The sequence below is a fragment of the Triticum urartu genome, chromosome 7A, assembly GCF_056163025.1.
Source record: "Triticum urartu cultivar PI428250 chromosome 7A, HENAU_Tu73, whole genome shotgun sequence".
In the NCBI taxonomy this organism is placed as follows: domain Eukaryota; kingdom Viridiplantae; phylum Streptophyta; class Magnoliopsida; order Poales; family Poaceae; genus Triticum; species Triticum urartu.
The window spans coordinates 147845828-147872643 of NC_141879.1; the positions used below are offsets into that span (position 1 = coordinate 147845828).

General features: G+C 45.6%; 1 protein-coding gene and 1 pseudogene across 2 annotated transcripts; one reads left to right on the top strand and one right to left on the bottom strand.

Annotated features, from left to right (window-relative positions):
* The first annotated feature begins 9505 nt into the window (after window positions 1–9505).
* Window positions 9506–25366, top strand: RBCX1 (Chaperonin-like RbcX protein). Of its 2 annotated transcripts, XM_048687618.2 has the most exons (6): window positions 9506–9769; window positions 10116–10210; window positions 10541–10658; window positions 24790–24806; window positions 24890–24952; window positions 25046–25366. In XM_048687618.2, the coding sequence occupies exons 1-6, from the start codon at window positions 9547–9549 to the stop codon at window positions 25118–25120; spliced, it is 591 nt and encodes a 196-aa protein (XP_048543575.1). In that variant the 5' UTR covers window positions 9506–9546; the 3' UTR covers window positions 25121–25366. The 2 variants fall into 2 exon arrangements, with proteins under 2 accessions (XP_048543575.1, XP_048543576.1); XM_048687619.2 differs by lacking the exon at window positions 24790–24806 and having other exon boundaries at window positions 24863–24952.
* Window positions 23695–23833, bottom strand: LOC125526140 (small nucleolar RNA Z247; annotated as a pseudogene).
* Window positions 25367–26816: the final 1450 nt, after the last annotated feature.

Consider the following 26816-nt stretch of genomic DNA (forward strand, 5'->3'; position numbering starts at 1 on the left):
CTCAATTATCCTTATCCTATTCTTTCTCCTGGAGGTCTATTGATGTTGCTCCTCTCAACCCATCATCTCGTTTGTCTAAGATCATGCTCTTTTCATGATTTCCCATTTAACCGGAGTGTCGTGCCCTCTTTTTTTTCAAGTTCTATCACCTTATCAAGTTATTATTCAATTCCTTTTCTTTTCAACCGGAGTGCTGCCCGAATTTTGGTTTTCCTTGATCCCCTTCCTTAACCGGAGCGTTTTTTTTTCAATATATATCTTGCCCTTCAACCTCAAGGTTTTTCGCAATGTTCTTTATTCCTCTCTTCTAACGGAGTGTTTTCAACTTCGTTCATCTCAGTTGTATTCTTTTCTCAAAATGGCTTAACCTTTTCAAGGTTCGTGGTTTCACTCGTTTGTCAAAGAAACAACTTAGTTTTACCTATTCTCTTTCTCCTCCGTTTTCCCTCCGGTGCCATTCTAGATCTCGGGACGAGATCCTCTCGTAGTGGTGGAGTGTTGTAACGCCCCGAGACCGATGTGCCAGGTGTCGTTCAGTTATTCGTTGTTGTTGCCTTGTCATTGCTGCGTATCATGCATTGCATATCATGTCATCATGTGCATTTCATTTGCATACGTGTTCGTCTCACGCATCCGAACATTTTCCCCGTTGTCCGTTTTGCAATCTGGCGTTCCGTTCTTCTCCGGTGGTCCTTTCTACCTTTCTTTCATGTGTGGGGATTAAACATTTCCGGATTGGACCGAGACTTGCCAAGCGGCCTTGGTTTACTACCGGTAGACCGCCTGTCAAGTTTCGTACCATTTGGACTTCGTTTGATACTCCAACGGTTAACCGAGGGACCGAGAAGGCCTCGTGTGTGTTGCAGCCCAACACCCTTCCATTTTGGCCCAAAACCCACCTAACTCTGCTCCATCGTCTCGGTCGTTCGATCACGATCGCGTGGCCGAAAACCGCACCTCATTTGGACTCTCCTAGCTCCCTCTATGCCTATTTAAACACCCCCCCGAAATTCGGATCTCCTTCCTACCCGAAACCCTAACTTCGTCCCCCTCGCGCCACTGGACGCGTCCACCCCGCGCCCGGACAATGTCCGCCGCCCGCTGCCACGTCCCTCCGACCAATGGGGGCGCGCCACGTCAGCTCCGCCGCCCCTCTCCTCCACACAGACGCCGCCACTTGTCACTGCCTCCCTCTCTCCCCACCGGCGCCGCCGTGGCCCGTGAGAGGCCCGCCCGAGCCGTCCTGGGCCCGAGCGCCTCGCACCCCGACCGAGTCTCCCGCCATGCCTCCCCTTCGTCCCCGTCGCCGCAGTGCCGCGCCGGACTTGGCTCCGGTCACCACCGACCCTCGCCGGAGTCCGCCCCGTCGCCCCTTCGCTCCCAGCCGCCGTCCAGGGGCGCCTCTGCCTCGATCCGCCCAAGGGAGGAGCCCCGGTGCCGTTCGCCCCAAGATCCGGCGCCGCCGCCTCGGTTCCTGTAGTCCCCGCCGGAATCTTCCAGCGCCGCCGCCGCCATGGATCAGGAGGAGCCCGATCCAGCCGCTCCCTCCCCGGCTCCGTTGACCTGCCGCGTGGGCCGCGCCCGAGTCCGGCCCAGCGCAGCGCCCCCGCCTCGGCCTGCCTCCGCCTCCTCCCTGCATGGGCCCAGCTCCAGCCGGCCCGAGTCCGGCCCAGCGAGCCGCTCCCGCCACGGCCTCCCTCCTCCCACCGAACCGGGCCAGGCCCAGGGTGAGCAGCCCCCCAGTGCCCCGCCTCTATTTTTTTTTCATGCGGTTGGGCCAGCCAGATTCAGCCCATGTCACGTTTTTTTTCCGTTCTGAGATTTCCTATTTATCCAGAGTTTGCCTGTTTTGCAGTTAAGTCCTCCTAGTTCATGCATTTAATAACTCACTAACCGTGCATCGGATTAACATGTTTTATATATGAAACTTGCTCAGAATTTTGTGTAGATTAATAATATCCAACTTTCATCTATGTTTGAAATGTTAAAAATGTTGTTTGCATTAATTTGCTCCTATGCCATGTTAAAATGATTTAATTCATAACTAAATAACCGTAACTCCGATTTTAATAATCTTTATATGTAATTGGGGTAGAAAAATGCCTAGTTTAACATGATGGACTTACTTTGCATGTTAAACAACTCTAAAATAATGTTTAGGGCAGAACAGTACCAAACCTTAAATTATGCATATGAGGAGTTTCCGGAATTGTTGTTCGTTGCTTCCGGCCTCATTTAACCTTGACTAGATAGGTAGTTTTCATTTGCTTCACCTCTTGCCATGTTAATCAACATTTAATATTGTTGGGGTACATAAACAAGAGAGAACTAAATAATTGATGTGGTGTTTTGTCAATATGCATCCCGATGCATATTGAGCTCCACTTAATTTGTAGGATTGTTTGTGCACTTTGCCATGCCATGCATACTTAAACGGACATGCATCATACTTGATTGTGCGTCATGCCATGATTATGTGATGGTTGTTTACCGTGATTGTTTGCTTCTTTCCGGTGTTGCTTCTTCGGATTGGTTCCGTTAACGTCGAGTTTGTGAGGACCCGTTCATCTACGTTCCGTTTGTCTTCTTCATGGACTCGTTCTTCTTCCTTGCGGGATTTCAGGCAAGATGATCATACCCTCGAAATCACTACTATCTTTGCTATGCTAGTTTGCTCGCTCTTTTGCTATGCCAATGCTACGATGCCTACCTTTTGCTTGTCAGCCTCCCAATTGCCATGTCAAACCTCTAACCCACCTTGTCCTAGCAAACCGTTGATTGGCTATGTTACCGCTTTGCTCAGCCCCTCTTATAGCGTTGCTAGTTGCAGGTGAAGATTGGAGGCCGTTCCTTGTTGGGGTTTTTATTTACTTGTTGGGATATCACGATGTATCTTATTTAATTAATGCATCTATATACTTGGTAAAGGGTGGAAGGCTCGGCCTTATGCCTGGTGTTTTGTTCCACTCTTGCCGCCCTAGTTTCCGTCATATCAGTGTTATGTTCCCGGATTTTGCGTCCCTTACGCGGTTGGGCTATTATGGGAACCCCTTGACAGTTCGCCTTAAGTAAAGCTCCTCCAGCAATGCCCAACATTGGTTTTACCATTTGCCACCTAGCCTTTTCTTTTCCCTTGGGAGTCGCGCTCCTGAGGGTCATCATTATTTTACCCCCCCGGGCCAGTGCTCCTCTGAGTGTTGGTCCAACTGAGCGATGTCCGAGGCTACCAGGGGCAACTCTGGGCTGGCTTACCCGACGTCTGGCTCATCTGAGTGTGCCCTGAGAAAGAGATATGTGCAGCTCCTATCGGGATTTGTCGGCACATTCGGGCGGTGTTGCTGGTTTAGTTTTACCCTGTCGAAATGTCTTGTTGTACCGGGATACCGAGCCTGATCGGAACGTCTCGGGTGGAGGTCTATTCCTTCGTTGACCGTGAGAGCTTGTCATGGGCTAAGTTGGGACACCCTGCAGGGATTTGAACTTTCGAAAGCTGTGCCCGCGGTTATGGGCAGATGGGAATTTGTTAACGTCCGGTTGTAGAAAACCTGAACTTGACCTTATCTAAAATGAATCAACAGTGTGTGTAACCGTGATGGTCTCTTTCCGGCAGAGTCCGGGAAGCGAACACGGTTGTTGGAGTTATGCTTGACGTAGGTAGTCTAGGATCACTTCTTGATCATACTTTTATCGACCGTGCTTTGCCTTCTCTTCTCGCTCTCATTTGCGTATGTTAGCCACCATATATGCTAGTCGCTTGCTGCAGCTCCACCTCATACCTTTACCTTACCTATAAGCTTAAATAGTCTTGATCGCGAGGGTGCGAGATTGTTGAGTCCCTGTGGCTCACAGATACTTCCAAAACCAGTTTGCAGGTGCCGATGAGTCCGTGCAGATGTCGCAACCAAGCTCCGAAGGAGCTCGATGCAGATCTTGTCCTTTGTGGTGTTTCGTTCTAATTGATCAGTAGAGGAGCCCAGTTGGGGTCGATCGGGGACCTTTGTCGCATTTGGGGTTCTTCTTTTATTTTGGTTCCGTAGTCGGACCATGAGTGTATTTGATTGATGTAATGTTTATTCATGTAATTGTGTGAAGTGGCGATTGTAAGCCAACTATGTATCTCTTTCCCTTATGTATTACATGGGTTGTGTGAAGATTACCTCACTTGCGACATATGCCTTCAATGCGATTATGTCTCTAAGTCGCGCCTCGACACGTGGGAGCTATAGTCGCATCGAGGGTGTTACAGAAGCAATGTTGGGAGAAGATAACAACATGCTACAGGAACATATCATGGCAAAGCAAGGCATTGCATGAAACTACTCAAAGCATATAACAAAAGTCCCTTACTGACCATAAGCCAAAAGGGATCAGAAAATATGATGGCACCCATGTAAACATAGCAAGTTTCGTTAACAAATTCAGACTTAGCAGAAAACTGGACATGGCAAAAAACAAAGTTACGTAGGCATGTTTGCGAGCTCGATGCACTCACCACAAGGCATTGCATGACAAACTAAGCATGCACCCAGCAAGAAGACATGATCAAGAAGCTAACCATAACAAGAACCATCTCATAGCATGCAAGGATCAACTACAACAACCTTGGAAAAATTGAATAACATGTAAACAATCTGCCAGGAACATTTTATAGCAAAAGTAGAGCAAGATTGAGTCATGCTAGGGTACTCCATAATTGCAAACAAAGACATGGATGGATAGAACATAACAATATCTCAAAATATCCTTACTGAACATGCTCAAACGAGGCATGGATCACTCTGTAGCAACATGAATACATGGCATAAAAATAACATCAGGGAAATGACTTAGAAGGATTCTAAGTCCCTGAAATCAGCAACATCACGAGAGCTACTTTGCATGCTTCTGCTAGTTACCACAATAATCAAAAAAATACATAGCATACACCCCTGTAAAGATGGCATGGCATAGCCCAAAACACATGTAGGGTTCAAATTCATAGGAGGCACACATTAAACATGGCAAAAATGACAAATGTCCATAATCTGTTAAGAAACAGAAACTAACATTTTTATAGCACTCTTGCAATAGCATTTTAGGTATCAAGATGGACTCAAACAAGCACGGTGCAATGGAATGAAATGAAGAGCACATCCAGGCGAACAATTTGATATATTACACGCCCAAAACGGAGTACGGATGCAAAGTTATGATGCGATGAACATGCCGAAAAATATCAGGGACTTGGGAAGAAAACGGGGTCAACCCTAGAATTTTGGATCTGGATTTAGGGACACGGTTCCCGAGGTTGGCTGGGGTCTCGCCGGAGCCGAAGGAGTTGACCGGAGTTGTCGCAGACGGCGGCCGGAGTCGAGGGAAGAGGTCGCCGGAGCCGGCTCGCCGGAGAGGAGGCAAAGGACGGCGGGGCGGCGCTTGGCGCGGGGCGGAGGAGCAGGCCGGCGGCAGCCGGGCGGCGCGGCGTCCGGAGAGGATCCGGCGAAGAGGCGGCGAGCGCCGGCGACTCGGGCGGCGGAGGGTGCTAGGCGCAAGGCGACGGGGTCCCGCGCGGGGCGGCGGCGCCCGATCCGGGCCGGGAGGACCTCCCGCGGGCCCTGCGGGCTTCGGCGGCGGCGGCGGCGAAGTGGGGCGCGGCCCGGGTGACGTGTCGAGCGGCGGTTGGCTGGCGCGGGCGCGGTGGACTTGTCCGGCAGCGCGGGGTCCAAGAAGGCTAGGGTTTGGACCCGAATTTTCGGAGGGGGAGGTCTATTTATACATAGAAGGAGTTAGGAGACTCCAAATGGAGTGCGGTTTTCGGCCACGCGATCGTGATCGAACGACCAAGAGGATGGAGGGGGTTTAGGTGGGTTTTTGGCCACTTTGGAGGGGTGTTGGGCTGCAACACACACGAGGCCTTTACGGTTCCTCGGTTAACCGTTGGAGTATCAAACGGACTCCAAATGGCACGAAACTTGACAGGCGGTCTACCGGTAGTATACCAAGGCCACTTGGCAAGTCTCGGTCCAATCCGAGAACGTTTAACACTCGCACACGAAAAGAGGCAAAAGGGGACACTGGAGGACGTAGGAGTGCTGGAATGCAAAACGGACAACGGGGAAAATGCTCGGATGCATGAGACGAGCACGTATGCAAATGCGATGCACATGATGACATGATATGAGATGCATGACATGGACAAAATGCAAAACAAAGAAAAAACCCAACCACGAGGGAATATCATAACTTAGTGCCGAAAATGGTAAAAGTTGGAATACAAATATGGCAAGTTACATACGGGGTGTTACACGAATCCACTGACACAAACTGTTCATGCGCGAAATGTGAGTTGTTTACGTCATGAAGGGTTGACTGGGAGAACCGCAAGTTTTTCGGGGTCGAGCTATTCATCCGAGTCACTATGGGCGAATTTGTCCAATTGACATGTCTGAAGGAATCAACGTTGGACTTACTGGATCCTTAGCAATTCATGTGAGAACTGATCACTTGTGGGGATCCTTAAAGAGTCCATTTTATGAAATATCTGCTTAGAAAGCAAAAAAAAAAAGACAGGTGGTTTATCTATCACCAAATAGAGATGAATATTATATGATAGCAGTAGCAAATTCTTTGTCCTTGAATCAAGGTATTCAGGAAGGACAAGTTGTTCGAGCTAGATACCGTCAAGAATTCTTGGTTATTGCATGGGAACTGATTCATGTTAGAAGTATTTTTCTTTCCAATATTTTTCTATTGGGGGTTCTCTCATTCCTTTTACTGAGCACAATGACGCGGATCAAGCTTTAAAATATGTTTAAGACATTTAAAAAGGAAAATTCTTACTTTTCAAGAAATGATCATGACATTCTTTAAAAAATATGCAATGCAAAAAATGTTTGTGTAAGTAAAAAAGATGTTTATACCATTCAAAAAATCTATGTGACATTTGAAAAATCTATTCACACATTTAAAAAATATGTCCATAACTTATTTTAAAAAGATGTTAATATAATGTAAAAAATGTTCGCATATTATAAAGAATATGTTTCATACCATTCAAAAAAAGTTCAATGTGTATTTGAAAATGATTACCATTTATTTAGAAAATTTAATACTTTTATTTGAAAAATGTCCATCGTGTATTTAAAAATATTAAATGCGTTTCAGAAAATGTTATATGTGTATACGACAAAATGAAAATGTGTAACGAAAATTGTACACATGTATTTGGAAAGCAAAAAAAGAAAAAGGAAAAAAGAAAACTTGTGAAAAAAATTGGTAAGAAATCAGTAGAAATAAAAGAATAAAAAACCATACGAAAAGTTATAAAACCGGCCCGAACCGGTTACAGAACCTTTCTATAGTCGCTTTGATGTGCCGGCCTACTAAGCCGAGGGCGGGCATTTCCTATTTGGCGCTGCAGGCGCCGGTTATAGCCTGTTTCCGCAAACCGGCGCCTGCAGCGGCGCTAGCTGGGCTCGGCCCAACTATCATTCTTTTCCCTGTTTTTTGAAACTCAAAAAAGGAAGGAAAACTGTGCACAGCAAGCAATCGAGCCAGCAATCTCTCAGTCAATAGCCAACTCCCCAAACCACTACGACATCACCCTGACTCGTGAATACAATCATCCTTTCCATCTTTTTATACACACAGGAAATGCCCTTTATGTTTCTGTGTTTTTTCCTTTCTTTTTTTGTTTCCTATTTTCTTTTTTATTAAATGCATGAAATGTTTACAAATAGTTGATATCTCTTTTCTAATTTGTGAACTTTTTTTTTGAATTCGTGAACTTTTTTTTCATAATCGATGAACTTATTTTTAAATTCATGAACTGTTTTTCATAATCGATGAACTTTTTTCAAATTCAATGAACATTTTTCAAATTTGATGAACTTATTTTTAAATTCGTGAACTTTTTTTCATAATCGATGAACTTTTTTTCATAATCAACTAACTTTTTTCATGTTTTCAAATTCGCACCAAATTCGATGAACTTTTTCACAATCAATGATTTTTTTAAAAAAATCGATGAACTTTCTCTCGAATCTGATGAACTTTTTTTTATTGCTTGAACTTTTTTTCAATTTGGATGAACTTTTTTTTAAAATTCAATGAACTTTTTTTCAAATTTGTGAACTTGTTTCGAAATTTCATGATTTTTTTAAATTTGTACGAATCTTTTAATTTTTTGAATTGTTTTAAAAATTCGCGGTTTCAAAAAGTGTCTTGAATTTTTTTGCAAAGTTTACGTTTCTTTTCATATAATTTATATAAGGTATATATAATAGTACTCTTAATGCTGTACTAGAAGAAGGTCAAATATTGCACTTCCTGATACTGTTTGTCAGGGGGAACTCGGTCTAGTGGATATTGCTGCGTCCTGCTTTTGCTAGCGAGAGGAGTTCCGCGTGGATTAGGAGCTCCCCAAGGGAACCCCTCAAAAAAAAAGGAGCTCCCCGAGGGCGCACCAATCGCCGCCGGAGACGAGACGTTTGCTTCCCTCTTGCTGCGGCGAGATATAGCCCTAATGCAAAAAAACCGCCTTCTGATTTCAACTCCTTCCCTGTGTCATCCCATGTGCTTAATCCGTAACAAAATTCCATATGCCCCCCTAGTGATGTCAAAATCTATTATTTTTACATCTACATTATCTTATTGGAGATGGTCTTAATCCGTAAAAATATGGCCGTACGCACATTATCACTACTAAATAAATGAGCTAGTGGTTGATCTTTCAACGAAAAAAAATGTCATATTACAAACTCAAACATTAAGCTTTCCGATCAGGAACAGAAATATGGCCAACACACTCTCCTAGTGCTTTTCCTGTACACGTTCTCATTCACCTCCTCTCGCAACACCCCAACACGGTATAGAAATCAACAAAGTTACTTTCACCTGCGGATGTGGAGTTTCTACACCCGGGCTCAAATGCTCCTAGGTGGACAGTAAATTCGAAAAAATAGAAAACAAATCCAAAAGATTCTGAATTTTTTGTGTGGAAAAATTTAAGGAATATTTGGAGTGTATGCAAAAATTCATCATGAAATCACATTGGTGGAAGGTGTGGTAAAAAATAAAATTGATGCTCTGAAAATTTTACTTTCAAAAGCATTTTGGAGCTCTGATTTTGTTTTTTTCCACGACTTCCACCAATGAGATTTCGTGATAAAATTTGGCATGCACAGCAAAAATTTCCTAATGTAAGCCACAAAAAATCAGTTTTTTATTTATTTTACTGTTCACACAGGGAGCATTTGAGCTCGGATGAGCTACTTTCGCTTGCAGGGGCACTTCATCAAGCACCAAGCAAATCAATCGACGACATCTTATTCTTTTTTCTTTTTTGCGAAACGACATCTTATTCTTACCCGAGGAGGAGGCAGGGGAGAAGGCCCGGTCAGGTAGGCCACATAGAGTTTGCCAGGTACTTCTTCCATCTTTGTTTCTCAAATGAATGTATCTAGTATTTTCATTTGAATGACAAGCTTTTTCAGACGGAGAGAGTACAAATTCTGAGTCCGAAATGCTGAGACTTGACTTCTCGTCATCAAATACCCAAAATACCCTGGCATGCAAATATCTCCCGCTGGGTGCAACCCGTGGCGCACGTTGGTTACCATTCCAGACGCCATGGTGTCCTGTCGCTGCGCCGTCCTGCCCCACCCTGCCGGAGTGGTCCCTCGTCGCCGGCAACACCTACCCGCACAGGCGTTCTGCGGGGCGGAGAGGAGGAGGCGGCGGCGGCTCGTGAGCTTCGAGGCGCCGCCTCGGTGCCACAAGATGTATGTTCCCGGTAATTCTGCACTACTTTGCCTTCATCTTTAATTCTTGAGCCCCCTGTTCCCCGAGGGAAAAGCAATTGGATTGATCCGCTCGGCCATTATATTTCTGTAGCAGCTAAAGCAGAGTAGCCAAGTGCAGTTGTGAAAGAGCCAAACTTCAACAATTACCAAGCAAATTTCTGTTCTTCCGTGTGCTAAAACCACGAAAATCTTATGGTTCGACATATGCAAATCGGTTTCAAATCTCAGTCAGGAGTTCGAAGCATGCTCAAATTAATTCATTCACTGTAACACTAACAATACTACTGTAAATAGCTTTTGCGAAATGATGTGGACTGAGCCAGTGACATGTTTCAGGCTTTGGAGAGGGCTCCCCAGAGAAAAAGGCGGCGATTAGTCTGCTGAACTTCTTCAATTACCTGGCCGTCAGGATTGTGCTGGCACAGCTTGAGGTTACCTACCTTCTAGTTCCTCGCATAATCTCCATTGAGAGTCTTAGATTTAGTAAAAGCAACACAATACTTCAGTAGTGTAGTAAGTAGTACTTTTTTGTTTGCAACTTGATTTGGACCGAGACAACACTACCGTATTTGTTATACTCGATGCACAAATTATTACAGCACCACTGAGAGTAGGATTTTCGCAGCCCATTGAGAGAAATAGACATACCCTAATAATACTGTTGGGTACCTGATTCTTTATTTATTTTATGTTTGAGGGACGTTTTGGTGCCATCTAATAGCTGTCCTTTTTTATCTTCCTGTGAACAATTTTACCGTCAGAGTTACAACCGAGAAGCCTATGTTGAGCTCAAGGAGTTCACCAGCCGCAACTCCGTGAACGACGCTGATAGTTTCTGCAAAAACCTGATCCGCGAGTCGCCAAGACACAAGGCATTAGGTAACTTTTCTTACCCCTTTTCCAGATTTAGGATGATATACGGGGTAACCTTTGCCTATCCGAGTACATGCTTATCGCTGAAGAATTGAGTGTCGTAGCAGGTTTATGATGCCTGTTTTGTTGATCAGAACTTAATCTAAGACAAGCATCAGTTCTGAACTAACTCATGCACTGCAGTGTGTGCGATATGCGGGAAGCGTCTTGCCTCGTTAGAGAGACGCGTTGCGTGTTTATATGGCAGGGGCGCACCTCCCTGAATAACAGCGCATACATGAAGTTGTTGGGATTACAAACTTGGAGAAGAAGGGATAAAGGAAGGAGAGTTCGGTTACAGAGGATATGTGAGGATATGTCAACCGAAACTACTTAAACATCTATCCCTATATCTATCTCTACAATGCGTGTTTAACACCCTCCTTTAATCACAACTTTATCAAGTTGAGATTATGCTTGAAGTCTTAAAACCTCTGTGTGGGCAAAGCCTTGGTAAACCCGTCAGCAACTTGATCTCTAGAGTGCACAAACCGAATGTCAAGTTGCTTGTTAGCAACCCTTTCTCTGACAAAGTGGAAATCTATCTCTATGTGTTTTGTCCTTGCATGAAACACATGATTAGCGGATAGATAGGTAGCACCAAGATTATCACACCACAAACATGGGGCCTTGGTGTTTTTCACACCAAGTTCTTTAAGAATAGATTGAACCCATATAATTTCTGTTGTTGCATTTGCCAATGCTTTGTATTCTGCCTCTGTACTTGATCTAGACACAGTTGTCTGTTTCCTTGCACTCCATAATATTAGGTTAGGACCAAAAAAGACTGCAAAGCCACCAATGGAGCGTCTATCATCCAGACTGCCTGCCCAATCAGAATCAGAGAAGGCACTAACCAAGGTAGATGGTGACTTGCTGAAATTAAGACCAATTCTCAAAGTATTTTTGACATATCGAACTATACGTTTAGCAGCAGTCCAATGAACAGTGGTGGGTGCATGAAGAAACTGACATACTTTGTTGACAGCAAAAGAAATATCAGGCCTTGTCAAAGTTAAGTACTGCAATGCACCGACTAGGCTCCTGTATTTAGTGTTGTCCTCTTTGCTTAGAGGTGTACCTTCTGTAAGAGACAGTTTTTCAGAACTTGACAAAGGAGTGGGTGAGGGTTTACAACCTTGTAAGTCAGCCTTTTTTACCAAATCAGTGGCATATTTTTCCTGGGAGAGATGAAGTCCATCATCATGTTTCTTCACTTTAATCCCTAGGAAATAATGAAGATTTCCAAGATCCTTAAGAGCAAAATCTGTGCTCAAGTCCTTCAATAATGCAGTTATTGCTTCATCAGATGAACTTGTAACAATAATGTCATCAACATAAATGAGAACAAATATGGATGTGTTCAATTTATTGTAAATGAACAGTGAAGTATCAGACTTGGAAGGAACAAAACCGAGTGTCTGCATTTTATGACAAAGGCGTGAATACCATGCCCTTGGTGCTTGCTTTAACCCGTACAGTGCTTTGTCAAGTTTGCATACAAATGAGGGTGCTTGTTCATTTTCAAACCCGGGAGGTTGTTTCATGTATACTTCCTCTTCCAGAACACGATGCAAAAACGCGTTCTGTACGTCTAGCTGCCTGAGACTCCAACCCCTAGACACAGCAATGGACAAAACAAGACGTATGGTTGCAGCTTTAACAACAGGACTAAAGGTGTCCTCATAATCTATTCCATACTGTTGCTTAAAACCCTTGGCAACAAGTCTTGCCTTGTATCGATCAATGGTTCCATCAGATTTCCTTTTTATTCTGAAGACCCATTTGCAATCAATAAGATTCTTACCTTGCTGTGGAGGGACTAGATGCCATGTGTTATTTTTCTCAAGTGCCAAATATTCTTCCTTCATTGCCTTTTTCCACTTTTCATCACCGAGTGCTTCCTCAAGCGTACTTGGCTCACCTGGTTCACCTGTGGAACAAACTAGGCCATATTTTGTTATATGTTTATAATCAACAGGCTTGATCACACCTTGTTGCAGCCGAGTTTGTCGTTGTGATGGTGCAGCCAGATCTGTGGCCACAGAAGATCCTGAGTCGGGAACATGAGTTCTGGGCGCTGCAAGTTCCGAGGCAGATTCGCCTCGTGCTCGCCCCGGATCCTCTATGGCTTCGCCCGTGACCCAGATGTTGTAGGCGCCGCAGAAGATCTCGGCCTCCCGACCGGCTCGTCAGGAGCACATGATTGCGCAGGCCCGCGTGAATCAGCACCGGATTCAGCGCCCGTCAGCCGCGTCTCGACGCGCCGCTTGTAGCAGCGCAATTCGTCCGGAAAACGCCTGCCGCTTCGACCACCCGGGCGCTGCCAGGTGTCGAGCGCTGAGTGGAGAGGAGCGGGTGCGGGGTCGCCTCCAGCTGTGGACGGGCGCGTGGCACGCGCGGAGTCGCTGCCGGTCGCACGAGCGAGCGGACCCGCTGTCGGTTCTGACGCGTCAGCCCGCGCAGATTGCCTGCGCTGCTGCTCCTGCAGCGATCCCGAGGCGGATCCAGCGCACTCCGAGGCAGATTTGCTCCCCTCCTCGTGACACATGAAATATGGCACTTGGGGATTGATTTGTGCATCATTTTCTTCTCTGTTTTCACTTCCGTTTTCTCCTGCATCATCACAAAGCTCATGTGCATGGTTAGGAGGGTTAGTCATCATTGGATCATCACAATTATTTTCTCCCCCGTGATCAAGGCCGGATAGATGAGGTGGCAAAAGAAGTATTTCTTGACAGAGTCTAGCGCCGGCATTAGGATGAAGATTAGCAAAAGGAAATTTGGTTTCATCAAAGACCACATCTCTAGAGATATAGACACAGCCGGTGGAGATGTCAAGGCACTTGACACCTTTATGAAGTGGACTATAGCCAAGAAAAGCACATTGTTTTGAGCGGAACATGAGCTTATGATTATTGTAGGGACGAAGATTGGGCCAACACGCACAGCCAAACACACGAAGTGACTTGTAGTCAGGTTTGACATGAAGAGGCCTCTCTACTGGAGTCCCATTATTGATAACACGACTTGGAAGCATGTTGATGATGTGGACAGCCGTGAGGAAAGCCTCATCCCAAAACTTGAGGGGCATGGAGGCGCCGGCTAAGAGGGCTAGTCCTACCTCAACAATGTGTCGGTGTTTACGTTCTGCAGAGCCGTTTTGTTGGTGAGCGTGAGGGCATGATACATGGTGAGAAATATCAAGATTTTGGAAGAAAGAGTTCAACTTTTTGTACTCTCCCCCCCAGTCTGATTGAACAGCAATAATCTTGCTGTCAAACTTACGCTCAACAAGAGCTTGAAAGTTTTGAAAGACTTGAAAGACGTCAGATCGTTTCTTAAGAAGATAGATCCAGGAATATTTGTTGTAGTCATCTATAAAGCTCACATAGTAAGTGTGTCGACCAACAGAGCTAGGGGCAGGACCCCAAACATCAGAAAAATTAATTGCAATGGTTTTGTAGACACACTAGTTGATAGAGGATAGGGTAACTGATGACTCTTAGCACGTTGACATGAATCACAAACTGTTTCAATATTGCGCTCACCAACAAACGGGAGATTATTTTTTCTAAGCAATCTTTCAACTAAAGAAAAAGAGGCATGGCCTAATCGATCGTGCCATCGGGTTGACGAAAGCTTGGCAACACCGTAGGCTCGTTTATTGAATCTTCGACACTCCGGAAGCAATGGGTAGAGCCCTCGAACGCATCTACCTTGATAAAGCACTTTCTTCGTTGCCTGATTCTTGATCAAAAAGAAAAAAGGATGAAACTCGAGAAAGACATGATTATCAATGGCAATTCTATGAACGGAGAGAAGATTCATACTAGCACTAGGGACATGCAAAAAAAATTTAGATGAAGGTTGCGATGGGGAGTTTTAATAACTGTATGACCAACGTGACGAATCCTCATACCTGCACCATTGGCAGTGTGGATCTGGTCCTTGCCGCGGTATTTCTTGTTGGGGAACGTAGCATAAATTCAAAATTTTCCTATGTGTCACCAAGATCTATCTATGGAGTCATCTAGCAACGAGGGAGGAGTGGATCTACATACCCTTGTAGATCGCGGGCGGAAGCGTTCAAGAGAACGGGGTTGATGGAGTCGTACTCGTCGTGATCCAAATCACCGATGATCCTAGCGCCGAACGGACGACACCTCCGCGTTCAACACACGTACAGAGAAGCGACGTCTCCTCCTTCTTGATCCAGCAAGGGGGGAGGAGAGGTTGATGGAGATCCAGCAGTACGACGGCATGGTGGTGGAAGTAGCGGGATTCCAACAAGGCTTCGCCAAGCGCTGCGGGAGGAGGGAGATGTGTCATGGGAGGGAGAGGGAGGCGCCAGGGCTTAAGTGTTGCTGCCCTCCCTTCCCCCCACTATATATAGGGCCAAGGGAGAGGGGGGGCGCAGCCTTGGCCCTTCCTCTAAGGAAGGGTGCGGCCAGGGAGGAGTCCATCCTCCCCAAGGCACCTAGGAGGTGCCTTCCCCCTTTAGGACTCTTCCTTTTCCTTATCTCTTGGCGCATGGGCCTCTTGGGGCTGGTGCCCTTGGCCCATATAGGCCAAGGCGCACACCCCTACAGCCCATGTGACCCCCCGGGGCAGGTGGATCCCCTTGGTGGACCCCCGGACCCCTTTCAGCACTCCCGGTACAATACCGATAATGCGCGAAACTTTTCCGACGACCAAAACAAGACTTTCCATATATAAATCTTTACATCCGGACCATTCCGGAACTCCTCGTGACGTCCGAGATCTCATCCGGGACTCCGAACAACTTTCGGGTTACCGCATACTAATATCTCTATAACCCTAGCGTCACCGAACCTTAAGTGTGTAGACCCTACGGGTTCGGGAGACATGCAAACATGACCGAGATGATTCTCCGGTCAATAACCAACAGCGGGATCTGGATACCCATGTTGGCTCCCACATGTTCCACGATGATCTCATCGGATGAACCACGATGTCAAGGACTTAATCAATCCCGTATACAATTCCCTTTGTCTAGCGGTACGATACTTGCCCGAGATTCGATCGTCGGTATCCCGATACCTTGTTCAATCTCGTTACCGGCAAGTCTCTTTACTCGTTTCGTAACACATCATCCCGTGATCAACTCCTTGATCACATTGTGCACATTATAATGATGTCCTACCGAGTGGGCCCAGAGATACCTCTCCGTTTACACGGAGTGACAAATCCCAGTCTCGATTCGTGCCAACCCAACAGACACTTTCGGAGATACCTGTAGTGTACCTTTATAGCCACCCAGTTACGTTGTGACGTTTGGCACACCCAAAGCACTCCTACGGTATCCGGGAGTTGCACAATCTCATGGTCTAAGGAAATGATACTTGACATTAGAAAAGCTTTAGCATACGAACTACATGATCTTGTGCTAGGCTTAGGATTGGGTCTTTGTCCATCACATCATTCTCCTAATGATGTGATCCCGTTATCAATGACATCCAATGTCCATGGTCAGGAAACCGTAACCATCTATTGATCAACGAGCTAGTCAACTAGAGGCTTACTAGGGACATGGTGTTGTCTATGTATCCACACATGTATCCGAGTTTCCTATCAATACAATTCTAGCATGGATAATAAACGATTATCATGAACAAGGAAATATAATAATAACTAATTTATTATTGCCTCTAGGGCATATTTCCAACAGTCTCCCACTTGCACTAGAGTCAATAATCCAGTTCACATCGATATGTGATTAACACTCAAGGTCACATCCCCATGTGACTAACACCCAAAGAGTTTGCTAGAGTCAATAATCTAGTTCACATTACCATGTGATTAACACTCGATGAGTTCTGGGTTTGAACATGTTATGCTTGTGAGAGATGTTATAGTCAACGGGTCTGAATCTTTCAGATCCGTATGTACTTCGCAAATCTCTATGTCATCTTGTAGATGCAGCTGCTACGCTATATTTGGAGCCATTTCAAATAACTGTTCTACTTGGAGCTATTCTAAATTGTTGCTCCATTATACGTATCCAGTATCTCTACTCAGAGCTATCCGGATAGGTGTTAAGCTTGCATCGACGTAACTCTTTACGTCGAACTCTTTATCACCTCCATAACCGAGAAACATATCCTTATTCCTCTAAGGATAATTTAGACCGCTATCTGGTGATCTACTCCTAGATTACCTTTGTACCCTCTTGCCAGATATGTGGCAAGGCACACATCAGGTGCGGTACTCAGCATGGCATACCGTATAGAGCCTATGACAAAACCATAGGGGACGACCTTCGTCCTTCCTCTTTCTTCTGCCGTGGTCGAGCTTTAAGTCTTAACTTCATACCTTACAACTCAGGCAAGAGCTCCTTCTTTGACTGATCCATCTTGAACCCCTTCAAGATCATGTCAAGGTATGTGCTCATTTGAAAGTACCATTAAGCGTTTTGATCTATCCTTATAGATCTTGATGCTCAATGTTCAAGTAGCTTAATCCAGGCTTTCCATTGAAAAATACTTTCCAAATAACCCTATATGCTTTCCAGAAATTCTACGTCATTTCTAATCAACAATATGTCAACATATATTTATCAAAAATTCTATAGTGCTTACACTCACTTCTTTGGAAATACAAGTTTCTCATAAACTTTGTATACACCCAAAACTTTGATCATCTTATCAAAGCATACATTCCAACTCCGAGATGCTTACTCCAGTCCTTAGAAGGATTGCTGCAGCTTTGCATACTTATTAGCATCTTTCAGGATTAACAAAAACCTTCCGGTTGTATCACATACAACCTTTCCTCAAAAACCGTCGAGGAAACAATGGTTTTTGGCATCCTATCTGCAAGATTTCACAAATAATGCAGTAATTGCTAATATAATTCCAACAGACTTTTAGCATCGCTATGTGTGAGAAAGTCTCATCGTAGTCAACTCCTTGAACTTGTCGGGCAACATCTTAACGACAAGTCGAGCTTTCTCAATGGTGACACTTACCATCATTGTCTGTCTTCCTTTTAAAATCCATATGTACCTAATAGCCTTACGACCATCAAGTAGCTCTTCCAAAGTCTACACTTTGTTTTCATACATGGATCCTCTCTCGGATTATATGGCCTCGAGCCATTTTGGAATCCAGGCCCACCATCGCTTCTCCATAGCTCGTAGGTTCATTGTTGTCTAGCAACATGACTTCCAAGACAGGATTACGTACCACTCTGAAGTAGTACGCATCCTTGTCATCCCACGAGGTTTGGTGGTGACTTGATCTGAAGTTTCATGATCACTATCATAAGCTTCCACTTCAATTGGTGTAGGTGCCACAGGAACAACTTCCTGTGCCCTGCCACACACTAGTTGAAGAGACGGTTCAATAACCTCATCAAGTCTCCACCATCCTCCCACTCAATTCTTTCGAGAGAAACTTTTCCTCGAGAAAGGACCTGATTCTAGAAACAATCCCTTATTGCTTTCGGATCTGAGACAGGAGGTATACCCAACTGTTTTGGGTGTCCTATGGAGATGCATTTATCCGCTTTGGGTTCGAGCTTATCAGCCTGAAACTTTTTCACATAAGCGTCGCAGCCCCAAACTTCCAAGAAATGACAGCTTAGGTTTCTCTAAACCATAGTTCATATGGTGTCATCTCATCGGAATTACGTGGTGCCCTATTTAAAGTGATTGTGGTTGTATTTAATGCCTAACCCATAAACTATCGTGGTAATTCGATAAGAGACATCATGGTATGCATCATATCCAATAGGGTGCAGTTATGATGTTCGGACACACCATCACACTATGGTGTTCCAGGCTGTATTAGTTGTGAAACAATTTCCACAATGTCTTAATTCTGTGCCAAACTCGTAATTCAGATATTCATCTCTATGATCATATCATAGATATTTTATCCTCTTGTCACGACGATCTTTCAACTTCACCCTGAAATTACTTGAACCTTTCAATAATTCAGACTCGTGATTCATCAAGTAAATATACTCAACATCTACTCAAATCATCTGTGAAGTAAGAACATAACGATATCCACTACATGCCTCAGCACTCATTGGATTGCACACATCAAAATGTATTACTTCCAACAAGTTGCTTTCTAGTTCCATTTTACTGAAAACGAGGCTTTCAGTCATCTTGCCCATGTGGTATGATTTGCATGTCTCAAGTGATTCAAAATCAAGTGAGTCCAAACGGTCCATTTGCATGGAGTTTCTTCACGCATCTACACCAATAGACATGGTTCGCATGTCTCAAACCTTTCAAAACAAGTGAGCCCAAAGATCCATCAACATGGAGCTTCTTCATGCGTTTTATACCGATATGACTTACGTGGCAGTGCCACAAGTAGGTGGTACTATCATTACTATCTTTTGGCATGAACATGTGTATCACTACGATTGAGATTCAATAAACCATTCATTTCAGGTGTAAGACCATTGAAGGTATTATTCAAATAAACAGAGTAACCATTATTCTCTTTAAATGAATAACCGTATTGCGATAGACATAATCCAATCATGTCTATGCTCAACGCAAATACCAATCTCGATGGTAGAGGGAGCGTACGATATTTGATCAACCTTGGAAATACTTCCAACACATATCGTCATCTCACCTTTAGCTAGTCTCCGTTTATTCCGTAGCTTTTATTTCGAGTTACTAACACTTAGCAACCGAACCGGTATCTAATACCCTGGTGCTACTAGGAGTACTAGTAAAGTACACATTAACATAATACATCCAATATACTTATATCGACCTTGCCAGCCTTCTTATCTACCAAGTATCTAGGGTAATTCTGCTCCAGTGGCTGTTCCCTTTATTATAGAAGCACTTAGTCTCGGGTTTGGGTTCAACCTTGGGTTTCTTCACTAGAGCAGCAGCTGATTTGCCGTTTCATGAAGCATCCCTTTTTTTTGCCCTTGCCCTTCTTGAAACTAGTGGTTTCACCAACCATCAACAATTGATGCTCCTTCTTGATCTCTACTTTTGTGGTGTCAAACATCGCGAATATCTCAAGGATCATCATATATGTCCCTGATATATTATAGTTCATCACGAAGCTCAAGCAGCTTGGTGGTAATGACTTCGGAGAACCATCACTATTTCATCTAGAAGATCAGCTCCCACTCGATTCAAGCGATTGTTGTACTCAGACAATCTGAGCACAAGTTCAACAATTGAGCTTTTCTCCCTTAGTTTGCAGGCTAAGAAAATCGTCGGAGGTCTTATACCTCTTGACGTGGGCACGAGCCTGAAATCCCAATTTCAGCCCTCGAAACATCTCATATGTTTCGCGACGTTTCAAAACGTCTTTGGTGCCTCAATTCTAAACCATTTAGCATTACGCACTGAACTATCATGTAGTTATCAAAATGTGTATGTCAGATGTTCGCAACATCAACAGACGACATTCGAGGTTCAGCACACTGAGCGGTGCATTAAGGACATAAGCCTTCTATGAAGAAATGAGGACAATCCTCAGTTTACGGACCTAGTCCGCATAATTGCTACTATCATCTTTCAACTAAATTTTCTCTAGGAACATATCTAAACAGTAGAACTGAAGCGCGAGCTACGACATAATTTGTGAAGACCTTTTGACTATGTTCAGGATAATTAAGTTCATTTTATGAACTCCCACTCAGATAGACATCCCTCTAGTCATCTAAGTGATTACATGACCCGAGTCAATTAGGTCGTGTCCGATCATCACGTGAGACGGACTAGTCATCATCGGTGAACATCTTCATGTTGATCGTATCTACCATACGACTCATGCTCGACCTTTTGGTCTCTTGTGTTCCGAGGCCATGTCTGTACATGCTAGGCTCGTCAAGTCAACCTAAGTGTTTTGCATGTGTTCCGAGGCCATGTATGTACATGCTAGGCTCGTCAACACCCGTTGTATTCGAACGTAAGAATCTATCACACCCGATCATCACGTGGTGCTTCGAAACGATGAACTTTCGCAACGGTGCACAGTTAGGGGAACACTTTCTTGAAATTTTAATGAGGGATCATCTTATTTACTACCGTCGTTCTAAGCAAATAAGATGCATAAACATGATAAACATCACATGCAATCAAATAGTGACATGATATGGCCATCATCACTTTGCTCCTTTTGATCTCCATCTTCGGGGCTCCATGATCATCATCGTCACTGGCATGACACCATGATCTCCATCATCGTGTCTTCATGAAGTTGTCTCGCCAACTATTACTTCTACTACTACAGCTAACGGTTAGCAATAAAGTAAAGTAATTACATGACGTTTATGTTGACACGCAGGTCATAAATAAATTAAGACAACTCCTATGGCTCCTGCTGGTTGTCATACTCATCGACATGCAAGTCGTGATTCCTATTACAAGAACATGATCATCTCATACATCACATATATCATTCATCACATTCTTTGGCCATATCACATCACGTAGCATACCCTGCAAAAACAAGTTAGACGTCCTCTAATTGTTGTTTGCATGTTTTACGTGGCTGCTATGGGTTTCTAGCAAGAACGTTTCTTACCTACGCAAAGACCACAACGTGATATGCCAATTGCTATTTACCCTTCATAAGGACCCTTTTCATCGAATCCGATCCGACTAAAGTGGGAGAGACATACACCCGCCAGCCACCTTATGCAACTAGTGCATGTCAGTCGGTGGAACCGGTCTCACGTAAGCGTACGTGTAAGGTTGGTCCGGGCCGCTTCATCCCACAATGCCGCCGAATCAAGATTGGACTAGTAACGGTAAGCATATTGAACAAAATCAACGCCCACAACTACTTTGTGTTCTACTCGTGCATAGTAACTACGCATAGACCTAGCTCATGATGCCACTGTTGGGGAACGTAGCATAAATTCAAAATTTTCCTACGTGTCACCAAGATCTATCTATGGAGTCATCTAGCAACGAGGGAGGAGTGGATCTACATACCCTTGTAGATCGCGCACGGAAGCGTTCAAGAGAACGGGGTTGATGGAGTCGTACTCGTCGTGATCCAAATCACCGATGATCCTAGCGCCGAACGGACGGCACCTCCGCGTTCAACACACGTACGAAGAAGCAACGTCTCCTCCTTCTTGATCCAGCAAGGGGGGAGGAGAGGTTGATGGAGATCCAGCAGCACGACGGCATGGTGGTGGAAGTAGCGGGATTCCAACAGGACTTCGCCAAGCGCTGCGGGAGGAGGGAGATGTGTCATGGGAGGGAGAGGGAGGCGCCAGGGCTTAGGTGTTGCTGCCCTCCCTTCCCCCCACTATATATAGGGCCAAGGGAGAGGGGGGGCGCAGCCTTGGCCCTTCCTTCAAGGAAGGGTGCGGCCAGGGAGGAGTCCATCCTCCCCAAGGCACCTAGGAGGTGCCTTCCCCCTTTAGGACTCTTTCTTTCCCTTATCTCTTGGCGCATGGGCCTCTTGGGGCTGGTGCCCTTGGCCCATATAGGCCAAGGCGCACACCCCTACAGCCCATGTGGCCCCCCGGGGCAGGTGGACCCCCTTGGTGGACCCCCTGACCCCTTTCAGCACTCCCGGTACAATACCGATAATGCGCGAAACTTTTCCGGCGACCAAAACAAGACTTTCCATATATAAATCTTTACCTCCGGACTATTCCGGAACTCCTCGTGACGTCCGGGATCTCATCCGGGACTCCAAACAACTTTCGGGTTACCGCATACTAATATCTCTATAACCCTAGCGTCACCGAACCTTAAGTGTGTAGACCCTACGGGTTCGGGAGACATGCAAACATGACCGAGATGATTCTCCGGTCAATAACCAACAGCGGGATCTGGATACCCATGTTGGCTCCCACATGTTCCACGATGATCTCATCGGATGAACCACGATGTCAAGGACTTAATCAATCCCGTATACAATTCCCTTTGTCTAGCGGTACGATACTTGCCCGAGATTCGATCGTCGGTATCCCGATACCTTGTTCAATCTCGTTACCGGCAAGTCTCTTTACTCGTTTCGTAACACATCATCCCGTGATCAACTCCTTGATCACATTGTGCACATTATAATGATGTTCTACCGAGTGGGCCCAGAGATACCTCTCCGTTTACACGGAGTGACAAATCCCAGTCTCGATTCGTGCCAACCCAACAGACACTTTTGGAGATACCTGTAGTGTACCTTTATAGCCACCCAGTTATGTTGTGACGTTTGGCACACCCAAAGCACTCCTACGGTATCCGGGAGTTGCACAATCTCATGGTCTAAGGAAATGATACTTGACATTAGAAAAGCTTTAGCATACGAACTACATGATCTTGTGCTAGGCTTAGGATTGGGTCTTTGTCCATCACATCATTCTCCTAATGATGTGATCCCGTTATCAATGACATCCAATGTCCATGGTCAGGAAACCGTAACCATCTATTGATCAACGAGCTAGTCAACTAGAGGCTTACTAGGGACATGGTGTTGTCTATGTATCCACACATGTATCTGAGTTTCCTATCAATACAATTCTAGCATGGATAATAAACGATTATCATGAACAAGGAAATATAATAATAACTAATTTATTATTGCCTCTAGGGCATATTTCCAACATTTCTCCCGCGTGGTCACCTTCTTGAGCTCGCTGGTGATGTGTTCAGTGGCCCCACTGTCAACGTACCAATTGGTGTCGACGCCGTAGGAGCCGTCCGCAGCTGCAGCAACTTTGTCCTCGTCTTGGGAGTCGTAGTCATCTTCATCGTAGCGGTACCAGCAGTCTTTGGCCGTGTGCCCAAGCTTGCCACAGATCTGACAGCGAGGGGCATCCGGACGAGACCTGGTGGAGCTGCCGCCACGACGAGGTTTGGAGTTGGGGGAGCGGCCGCCGCGGGAGTTGGAGGAGCCACCATCGTTGATTGTGCCTCCAGGCCGCCCTTTGGTGCGGGGAGAGCCACGACCGCGACCACGACCGTGAGATGCGGCGTTGGCCGAGGACTTGAAGCCGCCGAAGGAGCCATGAAATTGGGCCATGCGCTGATCGAAGTTGCTCAGCATGGCATAGAGCTCATCGAGGGTGACAGGCGTGACGCGGGCGTCGAGGGCGGAGACGAGCGGCTGGTAGTCGGCGTCCAGCCCATGGAGGATGTACGAGATCAACTCGTCGTCCTGGATGGGTTTTCCGGCGGCGGTGAGCTCATCAGCGAGGCCGCGAAGGGAGGCGAAGTAGGAGGCAACGGACTGGTTGCCCTTCTGCGCGTTGATGAGCGCAGTTCGGATGTTGTTGACGCGGATGAGGGATTGGGACGAGAACATGCCCGCCAGAGCCAACCAAAGTTCACGCGTCGTGGTGATCGCGGTGACCGCGACCAGGACCTCCCTGGACAGCGTACTCAGCAAATAGCCGAGCACCTGTTGGTCCTCCCTGACCCAAAGTGGGTGGAGAGGGTTGGGCTCAGAAGTCTCCTTGCCGTCTTTGTCCTTGGTGACGTGGAGTCTGGCCGGTTCCGGCGAGGTGCCGTCGACGTAGCCGAAGACACCGGTGCCCCGCAGGTGGGGTGTGACCTGCGTGCGCCAGAGCACGTAATTCGTGCGGTTGAGCTTCTCGGTGACCTGGCCGTTGAGGCTAGGTTGGGAGGCGCCGGATGAAGACATGGCTATGGCACTAGATGGAATCGGGATAGCTAGATGGAGAGAGGAAGGGCTCTGATTACCATGTGCGATATGCGGGAAGCGTCTCGCCTCGTTTTTTTTTTGAAAAAGGGGGATTCCTCGGCCTCTGCATCAGAAAGATGCATACGGCCATGTCTTGCCTCGTTAGAGGGACGCGTTGCGTGTTTATATGGCAGGGGCGCATCTCCCTGAATAACAGCGCATACATGAAGTTGTTGGAATTACAAACTTGGAGAAGAAGAGATAAAGGAAGGAGAGTTCGGTTTCAGAGGATATGTCAACCGAAACTACTTAAACATCTATCCCTATATATATCTCTACAATGCGTGTTTAACACACTGGTGAAGTGTTGGTGCTCTTTTAGTTTTCATTTGATTGTCGGCTTACCATTTCTCATGATGAACATTAGTCTTGGACAAATTTACTGACACCTCATTACCTTTGTTTCACCATGGTGACAGCTATGAGGATTTTGGAGGTAAGAACCTAGAAAAATTTAGAAATGGCAATCTTCTGAACTTTGGTCTGGCCCAGGGTTTGCTCATGCATCTGCGACCGCAGGTTCGATCGGCTTATATGAAGAATGATTTCGAGTGGGACAACCTGAAGAAGCTATCGTTCAAGGTTGGTTGTTTTCCATGCCGAAGTATTATCATCACCATCAAGAAGAGACCATTCATTGTTGTTTATTTCTTGCCTTCCATTGCGCATGGGCAGATGGTTGATGAGGCCAACATAAAGCTCATGAGGGATTATGTCCTGGAGACCAGCCACATAGAAGACGACGAGTGAAGATATTCCATGTACCCTCGGCACGTCTGCCGTGCAGGCCTCGATCGATCGACAGCTCTGCACACGCACAGGATTTGATTATGTTCTTTTATTACCAAGTGCGGTTCAAACTCCGTGTATTTGGGACTGGAAATTATCAGATAACGTGACGATGCGCGCTAAAGGATTATACCACGCTGAAACTGAATCCACGGCATCCTGAATCAAGTGCTATTCCCAGTGTTTCACAATGTTCTTCCTTTTTCACTAAGGAGGTTGGAACCCCCGGCCTCTATATCAATTGATGCAACGCAGCAAGGCCAATGTCATCACAAGTGGATCAAGTACTATGCCCCCTGTTTCACAATGTAATTCATTTTAGTTTTGTCCAAGGCAAACTATATTAAAATTGGTCAACTTTATAGAAAATTAATATCCATGTCTACAATACAAAAAATAAACACTATGAAAACATGTCCAATGAAGCTCCCGCAAAACAAAAACATGTTCAATGAAGAATTTAAATGATAGTACGTATCAATTGGATGTGCACATGATGGTATTTTTCCTATAAACTTGATCAAAATTTGAATATCTTTTGACTTGACACAAAATGGAGTACCTTATATTGCGAATTTCCGTGCGCAATCAAAATTGGACCGGGTTCCACTATCAAGCACGGCTGGAACAACGCAAAAGTAATGGGATCCCAGGTTTTAAACTGTTGCCTAACGGTAACATCATGATAACTAGAAGTTCAACAAGGCTAGAGAAAGTAAATCAGCGAACTTCTCGTTACGACGGCACAAAAGGACCAGGAATCCTGTGGTTGTATAAGAATGATCCTCCTCGTAAGACTCTAGCAAGCTCGCGTGCACCTTCTAGATAACCAACTTGTCTGTCCCTTTGATTATTTCGGCCGAGGAGATGATGTACGGACGACTACGAGCTAGCCAATCCCATGTCCCAAGTCTCATGACGAACTGCCATCTGACGTGGCTTTGTTGTTCATGGTCCTTGCTGCCCGTGGACTCTGGCCGGATAAGGTATTCTGTGTGCGTCGAATGAACAGTCAACAAAACCGAAAAGAGGAATCTCAGAGACGAGAGAGGGAAAGGTGAAAGCAACGCGCACGGCCGATCGATATTTCTTCGATAAAATGGCAGTAGATCGATGTCATAGGCTATACAGCTCGTGTAAGGTCATGGCACCCGCTTGATTGGCACAGAAGAGAAGCATCAAGGCAGAGAAGAGGTCAAGCACGTGCGGTAATTACAAGTCAAAGGATCACCTCGGTTAATTATTACAATTACTCTGCCTTGATCTGCAAGGACCAACAAGAAAGTGGAATCTGGCTTGATCTAGACTCCACAGGATTGCTCTCCAAGCACCCCGCAGACAAGTTGGCTGGCCAGTGCATCATCCGATGTGGACGCAATTGGTTGCATATGGAACCAGCTAACGTTTCCTCGCACAACTTTTCTCTGTGTCGCCATTAAAGAACTGCTACATCACCATTTCAAAAAAAAAAGAAAAAAAAAGAACTGCTACATCACATCCGAGTCTAGGTTACAATGGCAACATTGACCCGTTCTGTACTGCACTCTGCTTTTGTGGTCTGGTCGGATCGGACGGCTCCGGGACGCCCAATAACGACCGAATCTGTCTCACGCTCACTGCACTTTCGCGGAATCCAACGTCAAATGTTGAGCATGCC